The sequence below is a fragment of the Lissotriton vulgaris genome, chromosome 9 (genome assembly GCF_964263255.1).
Source record: "Lissotriton vulgaris chromosome 9, aLisVul1.2, whole genome shotgun sequence".
In the NCBI taxonomy this organism is placed as follows: Eukaryota; Metazoa; Chordata; class Amphibia; order Caudata; family Salamandridae; genus Lissotriton; species Lissotriton vulgaris.
Genome location: NC_141697.1, coordinates 792,350,651 through 792,374,959, shown reverse-complemented (window position 1 = coordinate 792,374,959; position 24,309 = coordinate 792,350,651). Strand labels below are relative to the sequence as shown.

At 49.6% G+C, this 24,309-nt stretch overlaps 1 protein-coding gene across 2 annotated transcripts in view; it reads right to left on the bottom strand.

The window, feature by feature from the left end:
* RIN1 (Ras and Rab interactor 1) overlaps window positions 1–24,309 on the bottom strand; it is a 161,910-nt gene that overhangs the window by 124,325 nt on the left and 13,276 nt on the right. The window contains exon 2 of one of the 2 annotated variants that reach the window (XM_086938539.1): window positions 13,825–13,988. The exons of the other annotated variant lie outside the window; for it this stretch is intronic. Coding sequence (XP_086794665.1) covers window positions 13,825–13,895 — 71 coding nt within the window. The 5' untranslated portion in view covers window positions 13,896–13,988. The remainder of the gene's footprint in view (window positions 1–13,824; window positions 13,989–24,309) is intronic. 2 annotated transcript variants of the gene reach the window in all.

The following is a 24,309-nucleotide window of genomic DNA, read 5'->3' as shown; positions in this document are numbered from 1 at the left end:
TATAAGTAGCCCAATGAACAACTTCAGGAAATCTCGGAAAGTAGGTGCACTTGCAAATATGCATGGTGTCCAGGAGTTCCGGTCCCACATCTCTCATGATGGCAGCGGGTCTCAGCTTTGCTGTGATCTCTTGTCAGCTCTGAGGTGTCTGGAAATCCATGCCCTGTGTCGCAAATCCTTTGGGATCCGGCGGGAGCCTTAGAAATGCAGACCTGAAAGATGCTTCTTTGGTGCCTGTTTAAACAGGGGAGTCACTCCTTGACCCCAAGGGAGATTCTTCCATCTTCTAGTCTAAATAGAATGTTGAAGTTCCAGGATATATGTTGCAGAGTTTTTTCCAGGGTAATCTAATCTCCTAGGGACTGGGTTCCTATACTTATACTAAGTTTAGGGGATGGACTAACTCTAAGCTCACACCTATGGGAGACCTGGGGAGGGGGTAGTTACACCCCTTTCCCTTTGTCCAGTTTCACCCAGAGCTGGGGCTGAGTGCCCCAGCAACCGGTTTGAACTGGGGTATGCACAGGGACACCTTGTGTGCCCCAGGTACTGTCTGAAAAGCATTCAGTGAATGCACCCACCCTGCCCCAATACACTAAAGCCTGTTTGGGGAGGTAGTTACACCTTCCTGGGCAGGAAACCTATTGTCCAGGCCTCCCCTGTCAGAGTTTTGTCTAGCAGCAGGAGGTCAGACTTGTGTCTGAGGCAGCAGCATCCATTTTGTGATGCTGGGGCTCTTTTAAACTATACCGGTCAGGTAAGTGTGTACATGTCTTCTCCCTCTAGAAGGGTGGAATTCTACCCCCGCTGCCAGGACTGGCTGAGGGGTAGGATTCCAAAGTGTTTGACACCAAACACAACATATTTTGATGCAGCAATTCCAAAGTTAGCATTTATTGCGAGGTTATAATGCACTTAAGAGTATATGGAATGGCTGTATCACAGAACAGCTATAAGGAAGGGATTCGGAAAGCTGCAGAGGGGCTCAGGTCATGCTTGGGCACCCTCTCACACAAAACCAAGCACTCTGCCTTCAGGATTGTCAAGGCCTGCCATAGGAGTGACTTATAGGTTTACATGTGTCTGTATTTAAAGGTAGATATAGGTAGCCTATTTCTTAGTAAGAGGTGCAAGCACCATCTTACCCAGGCTGCAGTAGCAGAAATGTGGTGCCTTTTTGGAAGGCTTCCCAGGGGTGGCATAATACATGCTTCAGCCCCTGGTAGGCCTCTGGGGTACCTATACCCTTGGTACCTAAAGTACCATATACTAGGACTCACAAGGATAACCCAGTAACCAATCTGGATTGTGCCTAATGTACATGCAACCAATTTAGAGAGGAAGCAGATAGGCTGGGGTCCTGGTGAGCAGGGCCCCAGCCAGTCTAAAGTTGATAAATCAGTGAAACACAGCAAACAGTGGGGGTAACAATAGTAAGCAGATCCTACTCTCCTTCAGTATGGATACTTGGGTTTCTCTTGGATGACAATCTGTCCCTCTCCAAAAAGGTCAATCATCTTTCTGTCATTTAATGTTTTTTTATGCTGCAGGTTTTACTTAAAATCCTATTGCTACTTCCATTCTCTGTGCATCCGGTGGAGGTGCAGGTGACTATTTTGAGCAAATTGGATTATTGTAAGTCTCCTTTTTCAGGGGTATCTTATTGTACTTTTAACTAAGCTCCAGACTAATTCAAAAAGCAGCAGTCAAGCTGGCTCTTGGCTTGCCAGTTATGCCTCTACAGGGGCGGCTCTGAATCCTTTACACTGGTTATCAGTTTGAAATAGGATCTGTTTTAAGCTACTGAGTAGTACACACAGAGCCTTCTATGAAACTGGCCCCAGCTACCGGTGCAACAAATTCATTCATTATCCGCCAACCCGAAACTTAAGGTCCACTTTACTGGTGGTCCGCAGGTATGAGAGGGTACCCCTTGGAGGCAGATCTTTTTCTGTCTCGTCACTAAGTTGTGGAATGCTCTTCTATTTACCCTGTGTAAAATTCATGATCTTTCACTTTTTTGTAAAGTGTTGAAAAGGTGGCTTTATCCTCAATAGATTTCTGTTTTTTTATTCCTCGTACAGTCTTTTTTCCCTTAGTGCCAGGACACCTTACAGGTATAAGAGCGCTTTAATAATCTATTAATATGTAGCAAAACACAACATAACATAACGTAACTGTTAGATTTGGGGGTCTCTAGTTAGCACAGGTAGGTACTTGTGAAAAATAGGGACCCTCTCCTCTAGTCAGGACAAGGGGATTACACTCCTAAAATAACCCCTGCCCACCCTCTAGGCTGTGTGGCGCGAGCAGTCAAGGCTTATATCAGAGGTGTTGTAAGTTAAGCAGTTGTGACCACATACAGTAACCCAGTGACAACACTACAAATGGACACCACACAGGTTTTATATAAAAAATAAGTAGACTTTATATAGAGTTACCACAAGACCAGAAACGACAAAAATACACACTACGATTACTTTAAGATGGTAGATTTAAGCTTAGTTCAGTTCAGTTCTTAGATGCGACACTCTGCGTCAATGTACCTTAAGTTGCGCTGCGCTTCCACGACAAGCAAGGTCGCAGCGATGGGAAATGCAGCAAAGTCAGGTGCAAAGAAATAAAGACGTGAAGATCTTCCAGATACGGCGTGCTTCTCAGGGATGCAAGAAACTCTCGGTTCAATGCGTGGACTGCAGTGGCGACACCCTTACGATGCGACGGCAACAGCTCCAGCGGCGACGCTCTTCTCCACGATGCGTGAAGCTTCCGCTCGATGCGACAACTACAGCGGCGACATCAAAAATGCAATGGCAGCAGCTCCGACGGCGGCGCACTTCTCGGGGATGCGAGGTGCTCTTGGTCGATGCATTGCAATGCGACAGTTCCAGCGGCAACACCCTCTGGCTTCGGAGTTGCGACGGCAGGCACAGCGACGGTGACACGCTCCAACCTCGTTGCGAGATTCTTCTCCTGATGCGGTGCAGTGCGACAGCTCCAGCGGCGACACCCTTCTTCTTCGGAGTTGCGACAGCAGCAGCGACGGTGACACGCTCCCTCTACGTTGTGGCACGCTTCTCTCTGTTGCGGTGCAGTGCGACAGTTCCAGCTGCGACACCCTCCTTCGGAGTTGCGACGGCAGGGATAGCAGCGGCGACGCGCTTCTTCTCGTTGAGTCGCACTTCCAGCTCCTTGCGACACGCAGTTCCTCAGAAGGCCCAAAACAGCAGCAGGCACTTCCACAAGAACTCTGGGGAGCTGGGGGGTGAAGTCTGTTGTCCTGAGACTTCAGCAGGAGGCAAGCTCTTTTCCAAGCCCTTGGAGATCCTTCACAAGTTGAAAGTAAAGTACACAAAGTTCCTTTCTCCTTCCTTTGGCAGTAAGGCAACCACTGCAGGCCAATCCCCTAAGCAGCACTTCAGCTTGGGAATAGTCTCTCCTCAGTTTCTTCAGGTTCCTCTTCTCAGTGAAGGTTTCTTCTTGTAGTCCAAAATGATCTAATTTCATGGGATCAGGGTCCCAATATTTATACCCCAAAATCCTTTGTTCTCTGAGGGGAGAGGGGCCTTTGCCCAGTCCAAACCAGTTCTGAAGCATTCTGTTTACCAGACATCTCCTTTCCTTTCACAGTGCAGGGCAGGCACATCAGACGCCCCACAGGAGGTGGAGCCAGCATTGTGGAAGGCAAGTATAGTCCTGGAGCACTTTGTTTACAGGACTCCTTCTCTTCTTTCAGTGTGTAGGGCAGAGACATCAGCCGCTCCTCAGGGGGTGGAGCCAGCATTGTGGAAGGCAGGCACAACCCTATTCAAGGTTCAGGTGCAGGTTTGGTGAAGTGTGGCTCACTGGTTAGAGCAGGCAGACCCTGAAGCAGAGGTCAGACCCGGGACCAGGGTTCAATTCCCGACGCGGCAGGGTCTTGAGCTCAAATGTCCATGGACTCGATAATTCTCGCTTCGGTGCCTGAACTAATCATGGGTTCACATTCTGCAACTCTGGGCATTAAGCTTGCTTAATCTCCACAACGGCCCCCCGCGGCGGGATGCCTGGCTTTCACCTTGGGGATGCCCTGTAGGGGCTATCTCACAGGGAAAAGCCAGGACGGGTTCCCAAGGCAAGCGTGGAGATGCCCCTTCAGGGGTCGATTCTGGCGCTATATAAGAAACATAATAATAATAATAATAATAATAACTCCTCCCTCCCATCTAGATGCAGATCTCTCTATTCACCACTGGGTGACTTAGCCTGTCTCCTGGAATTCCCCAGCCCTGTCACTCACAAAACCAGACATAGGAATACACAAACTAGCAGAGGCAGGTTTGAATGGTTAGACAAGCAAATACCTACTTTCTAAAAGTGGTATTTGCAAACACAGAATATTAAAATAAACTTTACTAAAAGATGAATTTTATTATTCTGAGTTCAGGCATTCTAAACTCGAATTTCTACCATGTTCTTTGAGACAGTTCAGATTATAAGATGTAATACCTCTAGCAGCCCATTCTGGCCTATGGAGAACAGGTAAATAGTGAAAAACGAAAATGGCTGTAATTCACTATTAGGACATGCCACGCACATCAGGGCTTGTCCTACCTTATACTTAGAATGCACCCTGCCCTTGGTCTACCATAGGGTTGACTGATATGAAGAAAAGGGAAGGTTTGGGGACTGGGAAGTGGGTGCACTTACGCAGTCCACATGATAGTACCAGGGTGCATGCAGGCTCTGCAATGGCAGACCTTAGACACATTTTACAAGGCTGCTTCGGTGGGTGGCACAACCCGTGCTGCAGGCCCACCAGCAGCATTTGGATTTACACGCCCTGGGCACACTCAGTGCACTAGACTAGGGTCTGACAAGTAAACTAAATAGCCAAACATGGAACCACTGATTAATACATCAATTTACAATAGGGAGAACTTGCACTGTGGCACTGGACAGCAGTGGCACAGTGCGCAAAGCATCTAATTCCAGCAAAAAGACATGAGGCAACAGCAAAAATGGAAGGGAGACCCACGCCAATGGTGCCAGTTCTAACACGAGTCCCCTTCAGCTGAAAAGTGGGGAGAACTACCCTAACTCCTGGGAGTTCTCTTCACTAAGGCGAAAAAATCTGGACAGACCATCAGAGTTGGTGTGTTATGTACCAGGGCAGTGTTCCACCGTAAAGTCCATACCCTGTAGGGAGATGGACCACCTCAACAGCTTTGGATTCTCACCCCTCATCTGCATCAACCATCTGAGGGGCTTAAGGTCTGTCTGAACCCGGAAGTGAGTCCCAAACAGGTATGGTCTCAGCTTCTTCAGTGCCAAGACCACAGCAAATGCCTCACGCTCAATAGCACTCTACCTCTGTTCCCGTGGAAGTAGCCTTCTACTGATAAAGGATACAGGTTGATCTAGGCCCTCCTCATTCATCTGTGACAGAACAGCCCCCACACCATGCTTTAAAGCGTCTGTTTGGACAATAAACTCTCTTGAGAAGTTGGTTACCAGGAGCACGAGCGCCGTGCACATGGCAGCTTTCAGGGCCTCAAAAGCTTTCTGACAGGTGTCAGTCCAGATCACCTTATTGGGCTGCTTCTTGGAAGTCAGCTCTGTCAAGGGTGCAACAATGTTGCCATACCCTTTGACAAACCTACTGTAATACCCTGTGAGACCTAAGAAGGCTCTCACCTCTGTCTGGGTTTTGGGTGGCTCCCATGCCAGGATGGTTTCAATCTTGGGTTGTAGGGGCACCACCTGGCCTCTCCCAACTTGGTGTCCCAAGTACACCACGGGACCCTGCCCGATCTGGCACTTACTCGCCTTGATCGTGAGGCCTGCTTTACGCAGCGCCATCAACACTTCTCAGAGGTGGCGCAGATGTTCCTCCCAACTGGCACTGAACACTGCAATGTCATCCAGATAGGCGGCACTGAACTCATCCAGTCCAACCAACACCTATTTGACCAACCTCTGAAAGGTGGCAGGGGCATTCTTCATCCCAAAGGGCATAACACGGAACTGGAAATGTCCATCTGGTGTGGAGAATGCTGACCTCTCCTTTGCCCCATCAGTCAAGGCGATCTGCCAGTACCCAGACGTTAAGTCAAACCTGCTGCTGTACCGTGCAGCCCCTAGCCGATTTATGAGCTCATCAGCTCTGGGGATGGGGTGCGCTTCAGTCTTCGTGACTGAATTGAGCCCTCTGTAGTCCACACAGAACCGGAGTTTGGGTGTGGCACCTGGTGCTGTAGCCTTCGGGGCCAAGACCACTGGGCTGGCCCAAGGACTGCTGTATGACTCAATCACCCCAAGTGCAAGCATCTTTGAGACCACCTCTTTGATGCAAGCCCTTACCCTGTCAGTTACCCTGTAAGACTTGTGCTTCAAAGGTAAGCTGTCTCCTGTGTCCACATCATGGATGCACCAATCTGTGGCACTGGGAACCAGGGAGAACAGATCAGAAAACTGTCCCAGCAACTGGTGGCAGTCATTCTGTTGCTCAGGGGTCAGGGTGGAAGACAGGTTAACACCATCCACTGACCCATCTTGCTCTGAGGCTGACAGGAGGCCAGGAAGAGGCTCAGTTTCCTACTCCGTCCCGGCATCTGTTGCCAAGAGCATTCCCACTTCAGATCTCTCTAAGTGGAGATTAAGGCGGTTGACATGTAGGACCCTCAAGGGGTTCCTAGGAGACTGCAAGTCCACCAAGTAGGTAACTGGACTCTTGCGCTCCACAACCTCAAACTGTCCGGTCCACTTATCTTGCACGCAGGGCTCCACTGGGGCCATGATCCACACTTTCTGACCAGGTTGAAGCTCTACCAGAGTGGGATTTTGGTCATACCAGCACTTCATCTCCTCCTGGCTGACTTCCAGATTCACCTCAGCGAGTTGCCTGAAATGCCTAGTTTGGTTTCTGAAGGCCAGCATGTAGCTATATACATCCTTGGGAGGTTTCCTGGGAGATTGCTCCCAGCCTTCTTTAACCAAACTCAGAGGTCCTCTGACTGGGTGTCTATAGAGAAGCTCAGAGTGAAGGAACCCTAGAGATTTTTGTGGCACCTCACGGCATTCAAAGAGTAGGCATGGTAAGAGGACGTCCCACTTACACCTCATGGATTCCTCAAGACCCATTATCATGCCCTTTAGGGTCCGGTTGAACCTTTCAACCAGCCCGTTTCTTTGGGGGTGGTAAGGAGTGGTGAAGTTGTAAGTTACCCCACACTCCAGCCACAGGGACTTCATATACTTGGAAATAAAGTTGGTTCCCCGGTCAGACACTACCTCGCGAGGGAATCCCACTCGGGAGAAAATTCCCATCAGCACCTGACCCACACGGGGGCCGTCACTGTCCTCAGAGGTACGTCTTTCCTGGGTACCAGGTGGCATGGTCCACCAAGACCAGGATGAACCTGTTGCCCATGGCTGTCTTGGGGTCCAGTGGCCCCACTATGTCAATCCCCACCCGCTCAAAGGGGGTACTGACCACAGGGAATGGCTGGAGAAGAGCCTTGTGCTTCCTCCCACTCTTTCCACTTGCCTGGCAAGTCTGACAGGTCCTGCAATGAGTATCAGAACTCTTGCGCATTTGGGGCCAATAAAAGTGGGTGACAAGCCTTTCAAAGGTCTTGTCCTGCCCAAATCTCCTGCTAATGGCACATCATGAGCCAGCCCTAGTAGGAAGGCTCTGAACTTCTGGGGTACCACCAGCACACGGGCTGACCCAGGTTCAGCAACCTTAGGCTCACTATACAGGAGACCATTCTCTCAGTAAATCAAGTGTGACCCTGACTGATCACCTGATGCCTTGCTTGTAGCCTGTTGCCGCAAGCCCACAAGAGAAGGGCACTCTCTCTGTTCCTTGCAAAATTCCTCCCTGAAGGGGCCTCCTTCTTGCTGCCAATGGGTCAGCTCAGGCAGGTCCCCCAGCTCAGCTACTGTCTCCCCCGTAGGCCCCAGGGCATCCCCCTCAGGGTCTACCTCCTCCTGGGCCATGGGAACTTCAGGGGCCAGTCTCCCGCGCTCCCAACCACTTCTCTTTTCGGCAGGGTCCTGGGCCTCCCTCTCAGGCTCCAGGTCCTATTGAGAATCCCTACTGGCTGACATTGACCGGGTGGTCAGGCACGCCCAGTCAGGCAGTCCAACCATCTTCAAGTGAGTTGTTTTCTCTACCTTTTCCCAAGGGGAGCTCACCAAATCATTTCCTAACAAACAGTCAACAGGCATGGCAGGTTTCACAGCTACCTGAAGAGTACCAGAGACCTCTCCACCACTCAAAGGGCACCTGAGCCATTGGACAATGACTCTCTGTGTTGTCGGCGTTAACAACTCGGCAAAATGCATGAGGGACAATCTGCTCTTGAGACACCAGGTAATACCTGACAGCTGTCACACTGGCTCCTGTATCTCTAAGAGCCTCCACCTTTTGGCCATTGATGGTCACTCGCTGCCCATATTTTTTAGTGTTCCTGGGTAGCTGAGCTTCTGAGACCGGCTCCCAGTCTCCTAAAGAGACAAGGGTCATCTGTGCGGGACCCTCCCACCTTAGACTGCAATCTCCTCCCACAAGGCTACACTAGCCATCTGCCGGGTCGGAGCACCAGTGGGTGTTTGTTTACCAAACAGGCGGCGCCTGGGATCATTCGCTTTATGACCCTGATCACCACACTTGTAACATTTCAGGGGCCCCTGGGGAACAGGACTACCTGGCGGGCCCCTTGCTTTCTCACAGGGGGAGGCTGTGAACCTTTCACGGGGTTCCCTTGGGGTCTACTTTGGGGCCTTTGCTGAACTCATTTTGTTTACCCTTGTCCCCCCCACTCTTCTGCTGGGGACCCTGCCCACCTTTGGCTGAGTCTCCCATGTGAACCTTGTGGACCCTGGTACTGACCCAGCGGTCCGCCTCCTCAGCAAGCTTCCTAGGGTTAGCCAGCTTGCTATCTATCAGATGCTGGCACAGCTGTGGAAAATAATTATCTGACAAGTGCTCCCATATAATCAAATCAAAGAGAACTTGAAAATCATTGACCTTGCTGCCCTTTACCCAACCATCCAATGCTCTGCAAATGAAAGTGACATATTCAACCCAAGTACTGTCTTCTAACGTTTTGCATTTCCTGAACCTCTGCCTATAGAGTTCAGGTGTCAAACCATATCTAGACATCAATGCATCTTTCATGTGGCTGTAGGAATTGTGGGCTTCAGAAGGCAAGTCTAACACTGTATCCCACCCCTCACTAAGGAACCTTCCCCACAACCCCGCTCCCCAATCTCTCTCAGGGACCCGGTGGGAAGACATGGCTACCTCATAGGCTCTGAACCACTGACCAATATCATCATTTTTGTAAAACTCCTTCACCACATCCTTGGAAATATACACCCTACTTTCTGAATGTACTGGCGGTATGCTGCTTCCAGAGGGAGTAACTGCTAAACTTTTGGTTTTAAACTCCAACTCCCTCAAAACTTTTTTATGCTCAAACTGCATTTTCTTTTCCTCAAGATCTAACTTTCTATTTTTTATTTCTAGCTCCCTATCCACCTTGAACCTGGTCAATTCCATCTCATGCCTTCTTGACCTCTCTCTGTCCTCCAACTCCTCTGGAGACAGACTTTTGTTAGAGCCAATGCTACGGGCAGGGGAAGGTGCCTTCCTTCCTCTTGAACACAATGGCTCTTCCTGTTGTACTTCTGCATCATCATCCTCCTCAATCCTAGGAGTTTTCCTGGCTTCTACCCAGGCCCTCAGCGCCTTGTAGCATTCTTCCTTCACTTTAAATCCAGAAGTGGAAACATTGAATTTCTTGCAAAAGTACTTCATATTCAGTGGAGAAGTGTGGCTCCATGGTTAGAGCGGCAGACCCTGATGCAGAGGTCTATCCCGGGACCAGGGTTCAATTCCCCGCCTCGGCGGGTCTTGGGCTAAAAAATTCCACGGACCTGATAATTCTCGCCTCGGTGCCTGTTCCAATCATCGAGTCCCACTCTGCAACTCTGGGCAATAGCTTGCTTAATCTCCACAACGGCCCCCACAACGCTAAGGATGCCTGGCCTCCACCTTGGGGGTGCCCAGGAGTGGACACCTCACAGGGAAAGCCAGGATGGGTTCCACAGCGGTATTTGTACAAGCGCCTTGAGACCCTTGCAGGTGAGTAGTGCGCTATACAAGTATCAATTTACACTTCATCTGCCTTACTGTGTAGCATTCCAGCCTTTCTTCGTCCCATTCGCAATTAACGGAGGCTACAGATTCTGCTTTCTCTACTGAATTAGGCATCTTTCAAAAATAGGCAATCCAAAAATCAAAAGGGAATATACCAAAAAGTATGCAGTATCGTTATGGTCTGCACTCACTAAGTAGCTTTCACCAGTCACTGTACATGAGTCACAAAGGCAAATCCAGAATCCTTGCCGCTGTTTCCAATGTTAGATTTGGGGGTCTCTAGTTGGCACAGGTAGGTACTTGTGACAAATAGGGACCCTCTCCTCTAGTCAGGACAAGGGAATTACACTCCTAAAAAAAACCCTGCTCACCCTCTAGGCTGCGTGGCACGAGCAGTCAAGGCTTATTTCAGAGGCGTTGTAAGTTAAGCAGTTGTGACCACATACAGTAACCCAGTGACAACACTACAAATGGACACCACACAGGTTTTATATAAAAAATAAGTAGACTTTATATAGAGTGACCACAAGACCAGAAACAACAAAAATACACACTATGATTACTTTAAGATGGTAGATTTAAGCTTAGTTCAGTTCTTAGATGCGACACTCTGCATCAATGTACCTTGAGTTGCGTTGCGCTTCCACAACAAGCAAGGTCACAGCGAGTGGAAATGCAGCAAAGTCAGGTGCAAAGAAATATAGACGTGAAGATCTTCCAGATGCAGCGCGCTTCTCGGGGATGCGAGAAACTCTTGGTTAAATGCGTGGACTGCAGCGGCGACACCCTTACTATGCAACGGCAACAGCTCCAGCGGCGACGCTCTTCTCCACGATGCGTGAAGCTTCCACTCGATGCGACAACTACAGCGGTGACATCCAAGATGCGACAGCAGCAGCTCTGACGGCGGAGCGCTACTCGGAGATGCGAGGTGCTCTTGGTCGATGCGGTGCAATGCGACAGTTCCAGCGGCGACACCCTCCGGCTTCGGAGTTGCGACGGCGACATGATCCGACCTCGTTGCGAGATCCTTCTCCTGATGCGGTGCAGTGCGACAGCTCCAGTGGCGACACCCGCCTTCTTCGGAGTTGCGACGGCAGCAGCAGCGACGGCGACACGCTCCCTCTTCGTTGTGGCACGCTTCTCTCTGATGCGGTGCAGTGCCACAGTTCCTGCGGCGACACCCTCCTTTGGAGTTGTGACAGCGGGCACAGCGACGACGATATCCTTCTTCTCGTTGAGTCGCGCTTCCAGCTCCTTGCGACACGCAGTTCCTCAGAAGGCCTAAAACAGCAGCAGGCACTTCCACAAGACCTCTGGGGAGCTGGGGGTGAAGTCTGTTGTCCCTGGGACTTCAGCAGGAGGCAAGCTCTTTTCCAAGCCCTTGGAGATCCTTCACAAGTTGAAAGTAAAGTACACAAAGTTCCTTTCTCCTTCCTTTGGCAGTAAGGGAACCACTGCAGACCAATCCCCCAAGGAGCACTTCAGCTTGGGAATAGTCTCTCCTCAGTTTCTTCAGGTTCCTCTCCACAGTAAATGTTTCTTCTTGTAGTCCAAAGTGATCTAATTTCATGGGATCAGGGTCCCAATATTTATACCCCAAAATCCTTTGTTCTCTGAGGGGAGAGGGGCCTTTGCCCAGTCCAAATCAGTTCTGAAGCACTCTGTTTAGCTGACTTCTCCTTTCCTTTCACAGTGCAGGGCAGGCACATCAGACGCCCCACAGGAGGTGGAGCCAGCATTGTGGAAGGCAAGTACAGTCCTGGAGCACTTTGTTTACAGAACTCCTTCTCTTCTTTCAGTGTTTAGGGCAGAGACATCAGCCGCTCCCCAGGGGGTGGATCCAGCATTGTGGAAGGCAGGCACAGCCCTATTCAAGGTTCAGGTGCAACTCCTCCCTCCCATCTAGATGCAGATCTCTCTATTCACCACTGGGTGACTTAGCCTGTCTCCTGGAATTCCCCAGCCCTGTCACTCACAAAACCAGACATAGGAATACCCAAACTAGCAGAGGCAGGTTTGAATGGTTAGACAAGCAAATACATACTTTCTAAAAGTGGCATTTGTAAACACAGAATATTAAAATAAACTTTACTAAAAGATGTCTTTTATTATTTTGAGTTCAGGCAAACTAAACTCGAAAACAGTTAGCATTATAAGATGTAATACCTCTAGCAGCCCATTCTGGCCTATGGAGAACAGGTAGCCTTGCAATAGTGAAAAACGAAAATGGCTGTAATTCACTATTAGGACATGCCACACACATCAGGGCTTGTCCTACCTTATACTTACAATGCACCCTGCCCTTGGTCCTACCATAGGGGTGACTGATATGAAGAAAAGGGAAGGTTTAGGGACTGAGAAGTGGGTGCACTGGCCCAGTCAGCATGACAGTACCAGACTGCACACAGGCTCTGCAATGGCAGACCTTAGACACATTTTACAAGGCTGCTTCGGTGGGTGGCACAACCAGTGCTGCAGGCCCACCAGCAGCATTTGGATTTACACGCCCTGGGCACACTCAGTGCACTAGACTAGGGTCTGACAAGAAAACCAAATAGCCAAACAAGGTACCACTGATTAATACATCAATTTACAATAGGAAGCACTTGCACGTGGCACTGGACAGCAGTGGCCAAAGCATCTAATACCAGCAAAAAGACATGAGGCAACAGCAAAAATGGAAGGGAGACCCACGCCAATGGTGCCAGGTCTAACAGTAACTAACACACATGTGACTGAGGGTATCCTGGGGGTCAGGCTAGTCATCTCACCTCCCATGGACCTGCGCATAAGCTCTGAGCCACATCAATTATTTGGTGAACCTGGTTTCTTTGATGCTGGTGCCCGCCTTGTGCAACCACTTGCACATAATAAGCACTGAGGGCCTCATTTACACTATTTTAACACACAGCAGCGCAGCAAGCCTTCCTGCTGAACTGACATGCATCAAAAGAAAAGGGAAGGAATTTGCCATATCTGCAAGATACGGTGCGTTCCTGTCCTTTGCCCCTGCGCTGGCACATAATGGGCTGCCATGCGCCAACAAAGGCACCCTTGCACCACGGTGCAATGGTGCTTGCACCACGGTGCAAGGGTGTCTGCATTGTAAGGGTGATTGTTTTTGTGCAAGAAGAGACATTTTCCTGCACAAAAACAATCACAAGAGGTGTTTTCCACTTTCAATATTTGCTGCACAGTGCAGCACACATAGAAAAAGGAAAATCGAGGAGAAGGTATTTCTCTTGGGTTGTGTCTCCATTACGCCTCCCCTGGAGAGGTGTAGGAATCTGTTGCATTCCGAGGTTTACAAAACCTTCATGGATGTTGCGTGGGAAAACTCACAGCAACATCCATGGAACGCCCCTTTCACGCAGAGAAAGTGCTTGCAGCACCGCACTGCGTTACTTCCTCGTAAATATGGCCCTATGGGCCGTGGTGAACCGTGGCACTTTACCAACTAGTACGCGAGATTGAGCGCGGGCCAAATGTATCCCCTGTACCCACTTATACACGCTCTAATCCTGGCTTCTCCACTTGTTCAAAAGGGTTGATCCTCGTAAAACAAGGATCTCCTTGTGCATCGACTCCCTCTTCTATTGAAATAAGAGCGCTTGGAGATAGACTTTAAAGAGCTAAAGAAGAAGAGACATTTACATTTAACCAGCATTTACCTGAAAGGAGATGGCGATGGCGTTAGCAGCCCACCCTTGGATGTGGGGTCCGTCTCTTCTTGTTGATCCATCGACTTAGGGCAAGGGGTATCACGTCAAGCTCCTACTCACCCCCGAGTCAAGCTGTCGGCGCTGCTCCCTGGGCGGGCGGGCGGGCTCCAGCGCTGTGGGAGAGGGAGAGAGGCAGATCGCTGGCTTCAGTCATGTGTGAATAATGCTAGGCAAGGAGGGAGGGGTGCCAGGACGCCCCCATTTGCCAAGGTCGTGCCAGCAAAGATTAACCCCTTTACATCATTCGGGCACTGGTATGGAGCGGTCGAGGGGGCCCCAGTCAAGAGCGGGGGTGCTGTGGCATCTGCTGCTGCAGTACCAGGTGCCCACTCACAGCTCCGCCAGTGTACTCAATTTTGACTTGCAGGGACCCCTTCTGCACGGTGTGTAGTGCTTCACAAACTGGCCTGCAAAGCACCGTAATCCTGCCACGCAAAACCACCGCGCCCCACAGCAGTAGAGTACTTGGTGGTTATAGGCCCCAGTGGGAGGAAGGAAATACCCCCCCCCCCCCCCCCCCCCGCTGCTGTTTGAATTATGAAACACAGCCATCCGCAGGGTTTAGTGGGCCCCTCGGGTGCACCTGCTGAACCTATGGAGGAGGCCACTCCCCCGCCCACAGGAAACAAACTCACACACAACCCACCACTGGGAACGCGCCACTCGGCTGAAGAGTCTCACTCCAGACCGGCAGTATCCCCGCTGAAAAGGGAGCAGGGTTCCTCGGCTCTGTCAATGCAACCCACTCCCACTCTGACTGAAAAGCACACCTGCTTTCGAGGGGCCGAAAAAGCGTTGCCAGTGCTCCTCCATCTGGAAGAAGAGCAGCCACTGATATGCCATTACTGGGGGCCACGCGCAGCTGTCCGTGCGCCTCAACCCGCCCGGTAGCACCCTCTGGTGTTTTCATACGGGGCCCTCCCGCACCCAGGGCCACCAACATACCTCAGAGCTGACGTGGATCCCGTGCTGCTTCGTCCCAGGGATCCACGCGCATCTCTTCCAATGCCCCTCACTCCTGGCCTGTAACACTCAGCTTTTTCAGTGCAGCATCCCACGCACAACTCTCTTACTGTAATTCCGTCCTAAACGGCAGCCACCGAAAACTACCAGTGAAAGTCATTTTCAAAGATTATCCCCAATAAATAATTGAGAAGGATTTTAATCTGTAGCCCGGTGGAGTAACCCCCCATGGGATCAGACGCGTCCTCAGATCTTACAAAACAGAGCATTCCTGACTCGAAACTCAGCTTTTAAACACGTTGTGTGTTGTCCTCGTAGAAAGATGCAGCTTTCAGTAACCATGGAAACCCTGTGAAGTTTGGACAACTGCAAATTAACTTTATTTGCTCCAATTGCAGGCTGTCTGTTTTTCCAACCATGAGCTTTGGAGATCTATTTTCGTTCGCTGTGTGATATGTAAAACCTTCTCGGACCAAATTTAAGTGAGAGAGGCGATGGGAGTGTCAGATAAAGCTGTGCATCAAAGGCCGCATCGAGAGTGGGTACGTATCCTTATCAATTATTTACCTTATTCCCAGCAGCGATTTGAAATGTCTAACAGATTTGGGAATATTAATGCTTGCCCGCAGCCTTTCTATCTTTCTCTACACGTCCTGATAGAAAATGGAGAGCGCGTGACGTACACCAGTGCCACGCGGACGTAGCACCCTCATTTCATGTAATGGCAGCTAAAGGCGACCTGAAGGCTGGCCTGAGCATTGTCGCGCACCTGTGAGTCTTTGCAGGAAATATGCACTAACCCTCACCCAGTCACACCCTAATTCAGCACTCCTCAACTCCCTCCTTCAACTACCACTCCTGTCCCAGCAACGCACCCCACTACCCTTCGTGTAACTCATCACCTCAACCAGAGGCGCAACTAGAGCCAAATTTCGGGGGGGCTAAGAAAAAATTTCGGGGGGGGGGGATGAACCTTTAATCAGTAGGCAGAGTGGAGCTGCAGGGGCTCTTAGAAGGGGTGAAACAACTGCAAGGAAGGCCTAATTAACATTCAAATGGTCCTTTAAAGACCTGTGAAACGTTCGGGTGCGGCTCTGTGTGTGCCAGGGATCTGTCTCATCCCGGGCTGCCACACACGACGGGGGGGCGAAGCCCGGGGAGTCCAATGGGTGTTGCGAGCCTGACCTCAACACACCCCACATGTACAACGCAGAAAATTACCACCTGTGCCCCTCAACCACCACCGCACAACTCTATACTAAGCACAAAGCAGCGCAATGAATTTCATATTTCCCTCTACTAATGCACCATTAATCCTTTTTGGGTTCCGGAGTTTAATGTTCTCTTACCCCCAAATGATGACCAGGACACGGAGGTTCTGCAAAGAACGCCCTTCTTTATTTCCGCCTCATCTCGACTGCTGCGCACATCCCCTGTGGCTCCCCCTCTTCCTGTTGCCGTCATGCCTGACCCTGGGGCAAACCATGGACAGGCATGACAACACAACACCTCCCCCTTTGGTACATGAAAATGTCCACATGTAAACTCACAGTTCTTCAATAAGTCGGCTTGGCTTTCGAAGGACTTGTCGCGGTCGGCTGGGCCGTGACAGGTCCGGTGACTGGTCCCTTCTCCAATCGTGGGGCTCTGCTGCTCAAGTGGGTGTGTGGCGGTCTTTTCTTCTTCACTTAACGTATATGTGCTTTTGTCACGTTTCTCACACCGGGTGAGATTCGTCGGATTGCATTTCTTGAAATTAGATATATTTCTTGTCGTTCTCTTGGTGTCTGATTCTGCCATGATCATAGTCCCTTTCCGTCCAACTACCTGCAACGGGTGAGGGAGATAACGACTGTCCTCTTTTGTCTTCCTTTCTTGCTTCACTAACACCCAATCACCTTCTTGGATGTCAGACACCTTGGCATGTCTGCGATGATCTGCGTAGGCTTTAATTTTTGCTTTCTTCGTGTAGTCGAGGTCTACCAGGGTCTTGTGGTCTGTGGTTGTAATTCAAGTCTGTGTGGCCTCCTCAGTGGCAGGTATCTGAGTACAGGGAGTTCGGCCAAGCATCGGCGTGGTTGGGCATTGACTTGTAGTGCTGTATGCTCGCAGTACCTCGTTTAGCGCTGGTTGAATGTCTTGGTGTGTTAGTTCCGCTTGTTGTACTGTCTTTTTGATTGTGGCCATAAACCGTTCCACCAATCCGTTCGCCTGAGGCCACAGTGGGGTGATTTTTCGGTATTTGAAGTTGAGGTGTTTTGCGAAGTTTGCGAAGTCCTCACTATTGAAAGGTGGACCATTGTCGGTTTTCACTACAGTGGGGATCCCCCACACGGCAAACGTTTCATCCAGGACTGGTATGACGGTGGTTGCTTTTGTAGATGAGATTTGTTGTGCGATGGGGAAATGAGAGTACTCGTCCATGATGACTATGACGTACTTTCCTGATTTTATTGGGCCGAAGAAGTCGATCGCTACTTGCTGCCAGACACTCTCGGGTAGGTCTGACATTTGTAGAGGTGCTGCCGGTTCCTCTTGTCCTACTAGTTGACAGTGGGCGCAGTCCCGCAGGGTGTCTTCTACCATTTGGTCGAGAGATGGGAACCAAACGCATTCACGAAGTGCTTTCTGCGTGGCCACTTTTCCCCAATGCCCTTCATGTGCCAGAATGATGATGCCCGACCGCAATCGTCGGGGGATGACACGTCTCTGTCCTCTTAATAGTATTCCTGTGTCACTGATGGACAGTTCTTCTCTGACGTGTTTGAATGCCACAAGTTCTTGTGTGTTGATAGTTTTATTTGCTATCGGGTCTTCTAAGTGTCGCCACGAGTCTGTGAGAACTCTATGCATGACGTTTTGAAGTGTGCTGTCTTGTGCAGCAGCTTCAGCAATGGCCTCTAGTGGAACTGCTGGTGGGCAAGCTTGATCGATGACGAAGTGGAGATATTCTTCAGCCACAGACTGTCGCACTCGTGTTGTTGCTTGGGGGTGTCTTGAGATGTAATCCGCCGGGTTTTCTGCCTTCCCAGGTTTGTGAATGATCGTGTACGTGTAATCTTGGAGACGGAAACCCCATTGTTCAATGCGTGGTGCCATTTTCACTTTAAGGTTGCCGAAGATGGTGATCAGCGCTTGATGGTCCGTAATGAGCGTGAAGTATTTGCCGTACACGAACAGGTGGAAGTGTTCGCACGCCCACACAACTGCCAGGCTTTCCTTCTCCGGTTGAGAGTAGGCTTTTTCCTTGTCCGTGAGGCTGCGGCTCGCATATGCGACAATGTGGCTTTGGTCGGCTGTGTCGTCATCTTGTGCCAGGATTGCCCCGAGGCCTACAGGGCTGGCGTCTACAGTGATTTCCGTTTTACGCTTGGGGTTGAAGTAAGCTAGATTGATGGCTGAACTGACAGCCGCTTTAATTTTGTTGAATACGCGATCACAGGTGGTTGACCATTCGAAGTGTTGCCCTTGACGGGTGAGTTCTCGTAGTGGATAACTGATAGTGGCATAGTCTTTAATATATCGTGCACAGTAGCTTGCCATGCTGAGAAATGACCTAACGTTGCTGACATCCGAGGGTTGTGGTGCGTCTGATAATGCTGACACTTTTTCAGGGTCTGGTTTCATGCCTGCTTTCGAGAAAATGTGTCCATAAAATTTGAGTGTGGACTTGTGGAATTCACACTTCTCTGGGTTGAGTGTAGATTGGCGTTGAGAAGAGCGTGGCATATGCGATCTAGTGCCTTGTCGTGTTCTGCCTGATCTGCCCCGAACACTAAAATATCATCGCTGTAGTTGAAAGCGTTTGGGACATCTTGAATGACTCGCCGGATGGCCTCCTGGAAGATTTCAGCAGCAGATGAAATTCCGAAATTGAGGCGCTTGTATCGGAAGAGTCCTTGATGCGTAGTGAATGTTGTGATATACCGAGACTGTTCGTGCAGCTCAAGTTGGTGGTAACTCTTGTTAAGGTCAAGTTTGGCGAAGATGGTGGCTCCATTCAGACGAGCGATCATGTCGCTAATATGAGGCCCTGGGTGTCGCTCTCGTTCTATAGCTACGTTCGGGCGCGAATGTCCACACAGAGACGTACTCTATTGTCCTAGCCTCTTTTCGGTACCACCACCACCGGTGATACCCACGGAGTGGGACCCGACGTGCGTTCAATGATGTTGGCTCGTAAGAGATCTTGAAGTTCATCATCTACGGCTTGTTGTAGGTGGAAAGGTATTTTCCGATGTTGTTGCGCCACTGGTGTTATTTGTTCATTTATGTGGAGTTCAACCTTGAAGTGAGCTAGCTTTCCTAGGCTTTTAAACAGTTTTGGAAATTTGTGAATGATGTCAGGTGAGTCCTCTACTGTGTATAGGAGTTCAACTAGTCTCAGACGTTCTGCTGTGGGCAGGCTGAGGAGACAGTCTGCTGTTTCAGGGCCTTCAATGACATGAATGTAAGCTTCAATTGCTCGATCTTTATATGTCAGCGTGGTGCGAAAACATCCTAAGCATGGCAGGGGGTCTCTGGACATCCACGTGTAGACTCTCACCGCTGCGGGTTCTAGTTTTGGCTTGGGGTTCATACTTTGATATTCAGTGGGGCAGATGTAATTGAGGGAGGCACCTGTGTCCAAGACAAATTTGGCAGAGTGGTTTCCTATCTGAATATGTAGTTGTGGATATTTCTTTAGTCTGTCTGGATCAGATACCATGCAAACGTATTCGTCACTGTCTTGAGATATGGGCGTGAGAGAAGCTGATTCTCTAGATGTCGATCTCCGGAATGTACGCGATTTGCGTGATTGATACGAGCTGCATGACTGCGTGCTGGATCCTGATGAGCTTGTCGAGTGATCTCTTCTTCCTTGTACAGCCCTAGCATGGTGTCGTGGCTCTGCAACTCGTCTGGTCCATCTCTCTTCGGTGCGACGAGTTTGACACGCAATTTCAAAATGGTTGTTTCTTTTGCATCTGTGCCATTGTTGTCTAATGGCCGGACACAGTCCTGTATGGGGGTAATCTTGTCCACATCTGTAACACTTCGGCCGGTGTTTCTTGTCCCGGTTGTCTTTCACCTCCCGGCGAGGTGACCTGATGTGAAGTGACCGAGAGAATCTTCCCGATGTGGGCTGGTCCGACCGGTGCCTTGGCTCTCAACGCGATTGCACTCGTAGGACATGTTCTTTTTTTTCTATCTTGCTGGCTTCCATCTTCTTCGCATGTTCTTTTGCTTGGTCGTTTATGCGAGTAAGTTCTTCTATTTCATCTAGCGTGTAGTGTTTCTTTAAGAGCCGTCGGCGTAGCGATTCTGACTGACACCCATCAATGATGCGGAGGCGCAGCGCATCTTCTGTGGTGAAATTGTCGAATTCGCAGTGGCAGGCTAGTTTCTTGAGGCAGGTCACACATTGCTTCTTCCCGGTCTTGGGACGCTAGATTGAACATATATCGTTCGTAATCGAGGTTTTTCTTTGGTAGAAACTTTTTATTCAGTGCTTCTCGGACCCTTGCATAAGATGCAGCCTCGATTGGTGGTAAGTCCTTAATGATGTGTCCTACATCTTTGCCTATCAGGTTGCGGAGTGCTATGAGTTGCTGTTCGGGATCTCGGACTTGTGACCTTTTCATAAAATCTTCAAAATCTTCCAACCAGCTTTTCCACGCAGGTCCCATGCTGTGCCAAACGTTAGTGGCAGCGGCTCAGGGGGGCGCAGATATGACACACCCAGGGGTACATGTCCGGGTATGGCAACAGGTGCTGCTGAACCTGGCACTGCTGGTGCTGTAGAGTCAACTGTAGACATGGTGTGCACTGATCGCTGCCTAGAGAGGCGTCTTTGCTACTTAAAACAGCTGTTTTCTGGCTTGGCAGGCTCCCTGGTGCTTTCCACCTGCAGATTCTGACTGTTTTTTAGCTTGGCGGGCTCCCTGGGGCTCTTTACCGACAGCGCCTGACTTTAAAATGGCCGCCACCGTTTGGCTAAGTGGAGAGAAGGTAGCTGTGCTGGATGCCTGACCTTAAAATGGCTGCCGCCGAGGACTACTCTTGCTGGACTCTGCAGAAGGCTTATGGAGAGCTCACCTCTTCTCTCTGTCAGCAAGATTCCTATCAGGCAGGTTACAACTGTCTCCTGGCGCCACTGGTTCTCCGCTTGTGTGTGACTCGTGATGAGGCACCGGTGTCCACACGCGCGAGGCGCACGCTTCTCCGGAGCTGCCTGTCATTTTGTCTCTGCGCGTTCAGCAGCGCCGGCAGCTGGTGTCTTGATGTGGGGGTGAGGGGGCTCACCTTCGTCGCCAGTTTCATGTTCTCTTTCCCCCCAAATGATGACCAGGACACGGAGGTTCTGCAAAGAACGTCCTTCTTTATTTCCGCCTCATCTTGACTGCCGTGCACATCCCCCACGGCTCCTCCTCTTCCTGTTGCCGTTATGCCTGACCCTGGGGCCAACCATGAACAGGCATGACGACACGACACGGAGTAGTGTGCTACTCGCCGAAAAACGATTCAATGCCTTGCAGGGGCAGTAAGCGTTATATGAATGTAATTACACTTACAACAATCCATCATAACAACACACTATCATCAACCACGTTCGTTCTCACCCCAGCTCGCCCGCATTTCAGTGCTCCCAGGATTGTACAGCCTTCATTCTGTAACGCACTGCTCTCCAGGGCTACCCTCCCACTCCATACAGCCTTACTAACAAAATCAACACCCCACAACGGTACCACACCACACTCCTGTACCAGACCACACTACCACCTTCCAGACAGTACCAAATAGTTCCCCTCAAGAACTGCACTATAAACATCCAGTATAACAGCACAGTGACGCAGTATGACATTTCCACTACCACTCAGCTACTACTTTTTTTTGTGTACCCCTCTTCAGCACCACACTACCACACTCTCCCATGTCTGCCAACACACAGTCTTTAGATACTACTACAATACTCTCTCTGGACTATAATACTAGATCCCACTGCTACCCTCCATTTCCACACTGACACCACCCAGATTCCATCCATCAATGCCACATTACAGAACTGCAGTACCACTTCACAGAGGCGCAATACAATATAACTTAACAACACTGCAAACCGACCACTGTAGTAGTAATAACCCATATAAGCCTGCCATCACCTCTAAAACCCCTGCAGCTCCACCCTCTAGCACCATAGTTTCACCCACCAGCCCCAAGCAACTACCATGAGCACCACACTACTATATTCTCGTACAACCTGCTGCACCAACATAATGCTGCCCCTCCATGTGGCGTGTCCACTTCCATCCATCATCGTTTAACATAAGGTTTAATTTGTGCCTATGATGGAAGGTGGTGAGCACTGAAATTCATTTTTGGGCACCAGTACTAACTTTTCATCATCACATTTTTTCCAAAGGGAAGAGAGTGAGAAAGGTAAAAAGAGGAAGAAAGGAAAACTATGATAGAGAGAGAGGAGAGGTGAGAGAGAACCTACAAGAGTGAGAAAAGAGACAGGAAGTGTAGGTATGGTCCTGGGAGAAAGTGGTACGAGGTGGCATATTGGTATTCAACTAACCTGGCATTTGGCAACACCATTGAAGGGCACACAAGAAAAACGTAGTGCCCCTAAAGTTATTGTTTACCACCTAAACACGGCTTCTGCCTCTCATAAGCATGTAAAAACCCTACCGCTTTACTATCAATACACTTCCTCCCCATGCTATGGTTCCATTACTAGCCATCAGCACTAGCACTACTAACAGTACAGTGCCATTTCATACCATCTTATTAGCAGCACACTCCAATGCCTCAGTTCATTACCATCCCAACACTCCCAGCCATATCAAGATATTACCACCTCCACTGTCTGACTACCACCCCCTCAATTGCACCATTAGGTCACCTTAGCGTACTACACCACCACCTCCACCATTGTTATCCACACACTACTAGGTCAAAGCTACACTCCACCACCCTATTTGACTGCACAACACAGGATCATTTTACCATCCATACCACTGACCGATAACACTTCAGGACTGCCTACCTCAGACTACCAATAAAACACCACCACGTCACAACACTGTTCTGCATTACAACAACGCTGCCATCGCACAGCATTGCACTAATGCCCAAAACAACAGTAACACCTCATAGCACCAAACTACCACGGCCAATGTCCCACCACCTCAAAACTGTTGCACCTCTCACCAGCACCACTTTGCTTGCACCAGAGCACCTTTCCACTAGTAACATCAAGCACATTACCACCTCCTACTAGTACTATCCACACTGCACCACACTATCATAGCAGCACCACACTACCTGCTCCTCAACGCAAGCCAAAGGCTGCTACACTTCGAACCGACATGAAAAGAACTTCATAGCACTGATCTTAACCACTACACTATCACTTCAATATTAGGAAGCCACGGCAACAGGATTCACAACAGCACTACCAACCGAACCACTAACTCCCAAAATTACACTGCCAATGCCTTGCACTCTCATACCACCCCTGATACAGCAGATCTGAATTGCTACCTTCACTGCACTGAGATTCCACAGTACCACACTACTACCCTATACCATTAAAATACTACTGCCGAGCACTGCACCACTGCAGTCAGGAACGGTCTTCACCATCACTACACAACCACCACAAAACACTGTGCTACCACTCGATAAACACCTATGCACCAATATCCTACACCAGAGGGGCATCTCACCATACCATACTACCAGTGGCAGTCGGTGCAGGTAAGCACAGTGGGGCGGGGTCAGGTTTGGTGAAAGTGACATACGACTGGATAAGGAATATAAAATAAAAACATAAATAAACCCACTTACCTTGCACTCGCCGAGTCGGTGATGCGGCGAGCGCAAGGCATGTGGTTTTAATTATTTATTTTATATTCCTTATCCCGTCGTATGTCACTTTCACACCTCCCAACCCCCGCCCCACTGCGCTTACCTGCACGGACCACCACTGGATACTACCACCCCATATCACCACACTTCTACCTGATACTATTAAACCATCACAATTAAAGACTGCCTTACCACCCACTAGATCTGCATTGCTGCCCTTAAGTGTCGCCTTTCCATTCGTCAACTGTCACAATAATGTACTAACCTTCCACACCGTACTACCAGCCTAATTTCACACTGTAAACCATAAATGCTTTTGGATCTAATTAACCACATTATACAGGAAATACCCAACATTGCTAATAATTTCTATGAAATGTTATTCACTTTCAGGATTAATAATCACTCTTGTCTAGAGGCCACCACTGGAAATTAGTTTTCCAGTGTTTGTGCAAGTGGGTCTTAATCTGTGATCCGAGGACTCCTGGGGGTCCACCAGGCCTACTCAGGGGGTCGGTGACTGTTTTAGAAAAGTAAATATTAGAATGAATAAATTAAAATTAATTAAAGTACATACCAACAAAGAAGCAAAATTGAAAATATGAAAACTTTTTC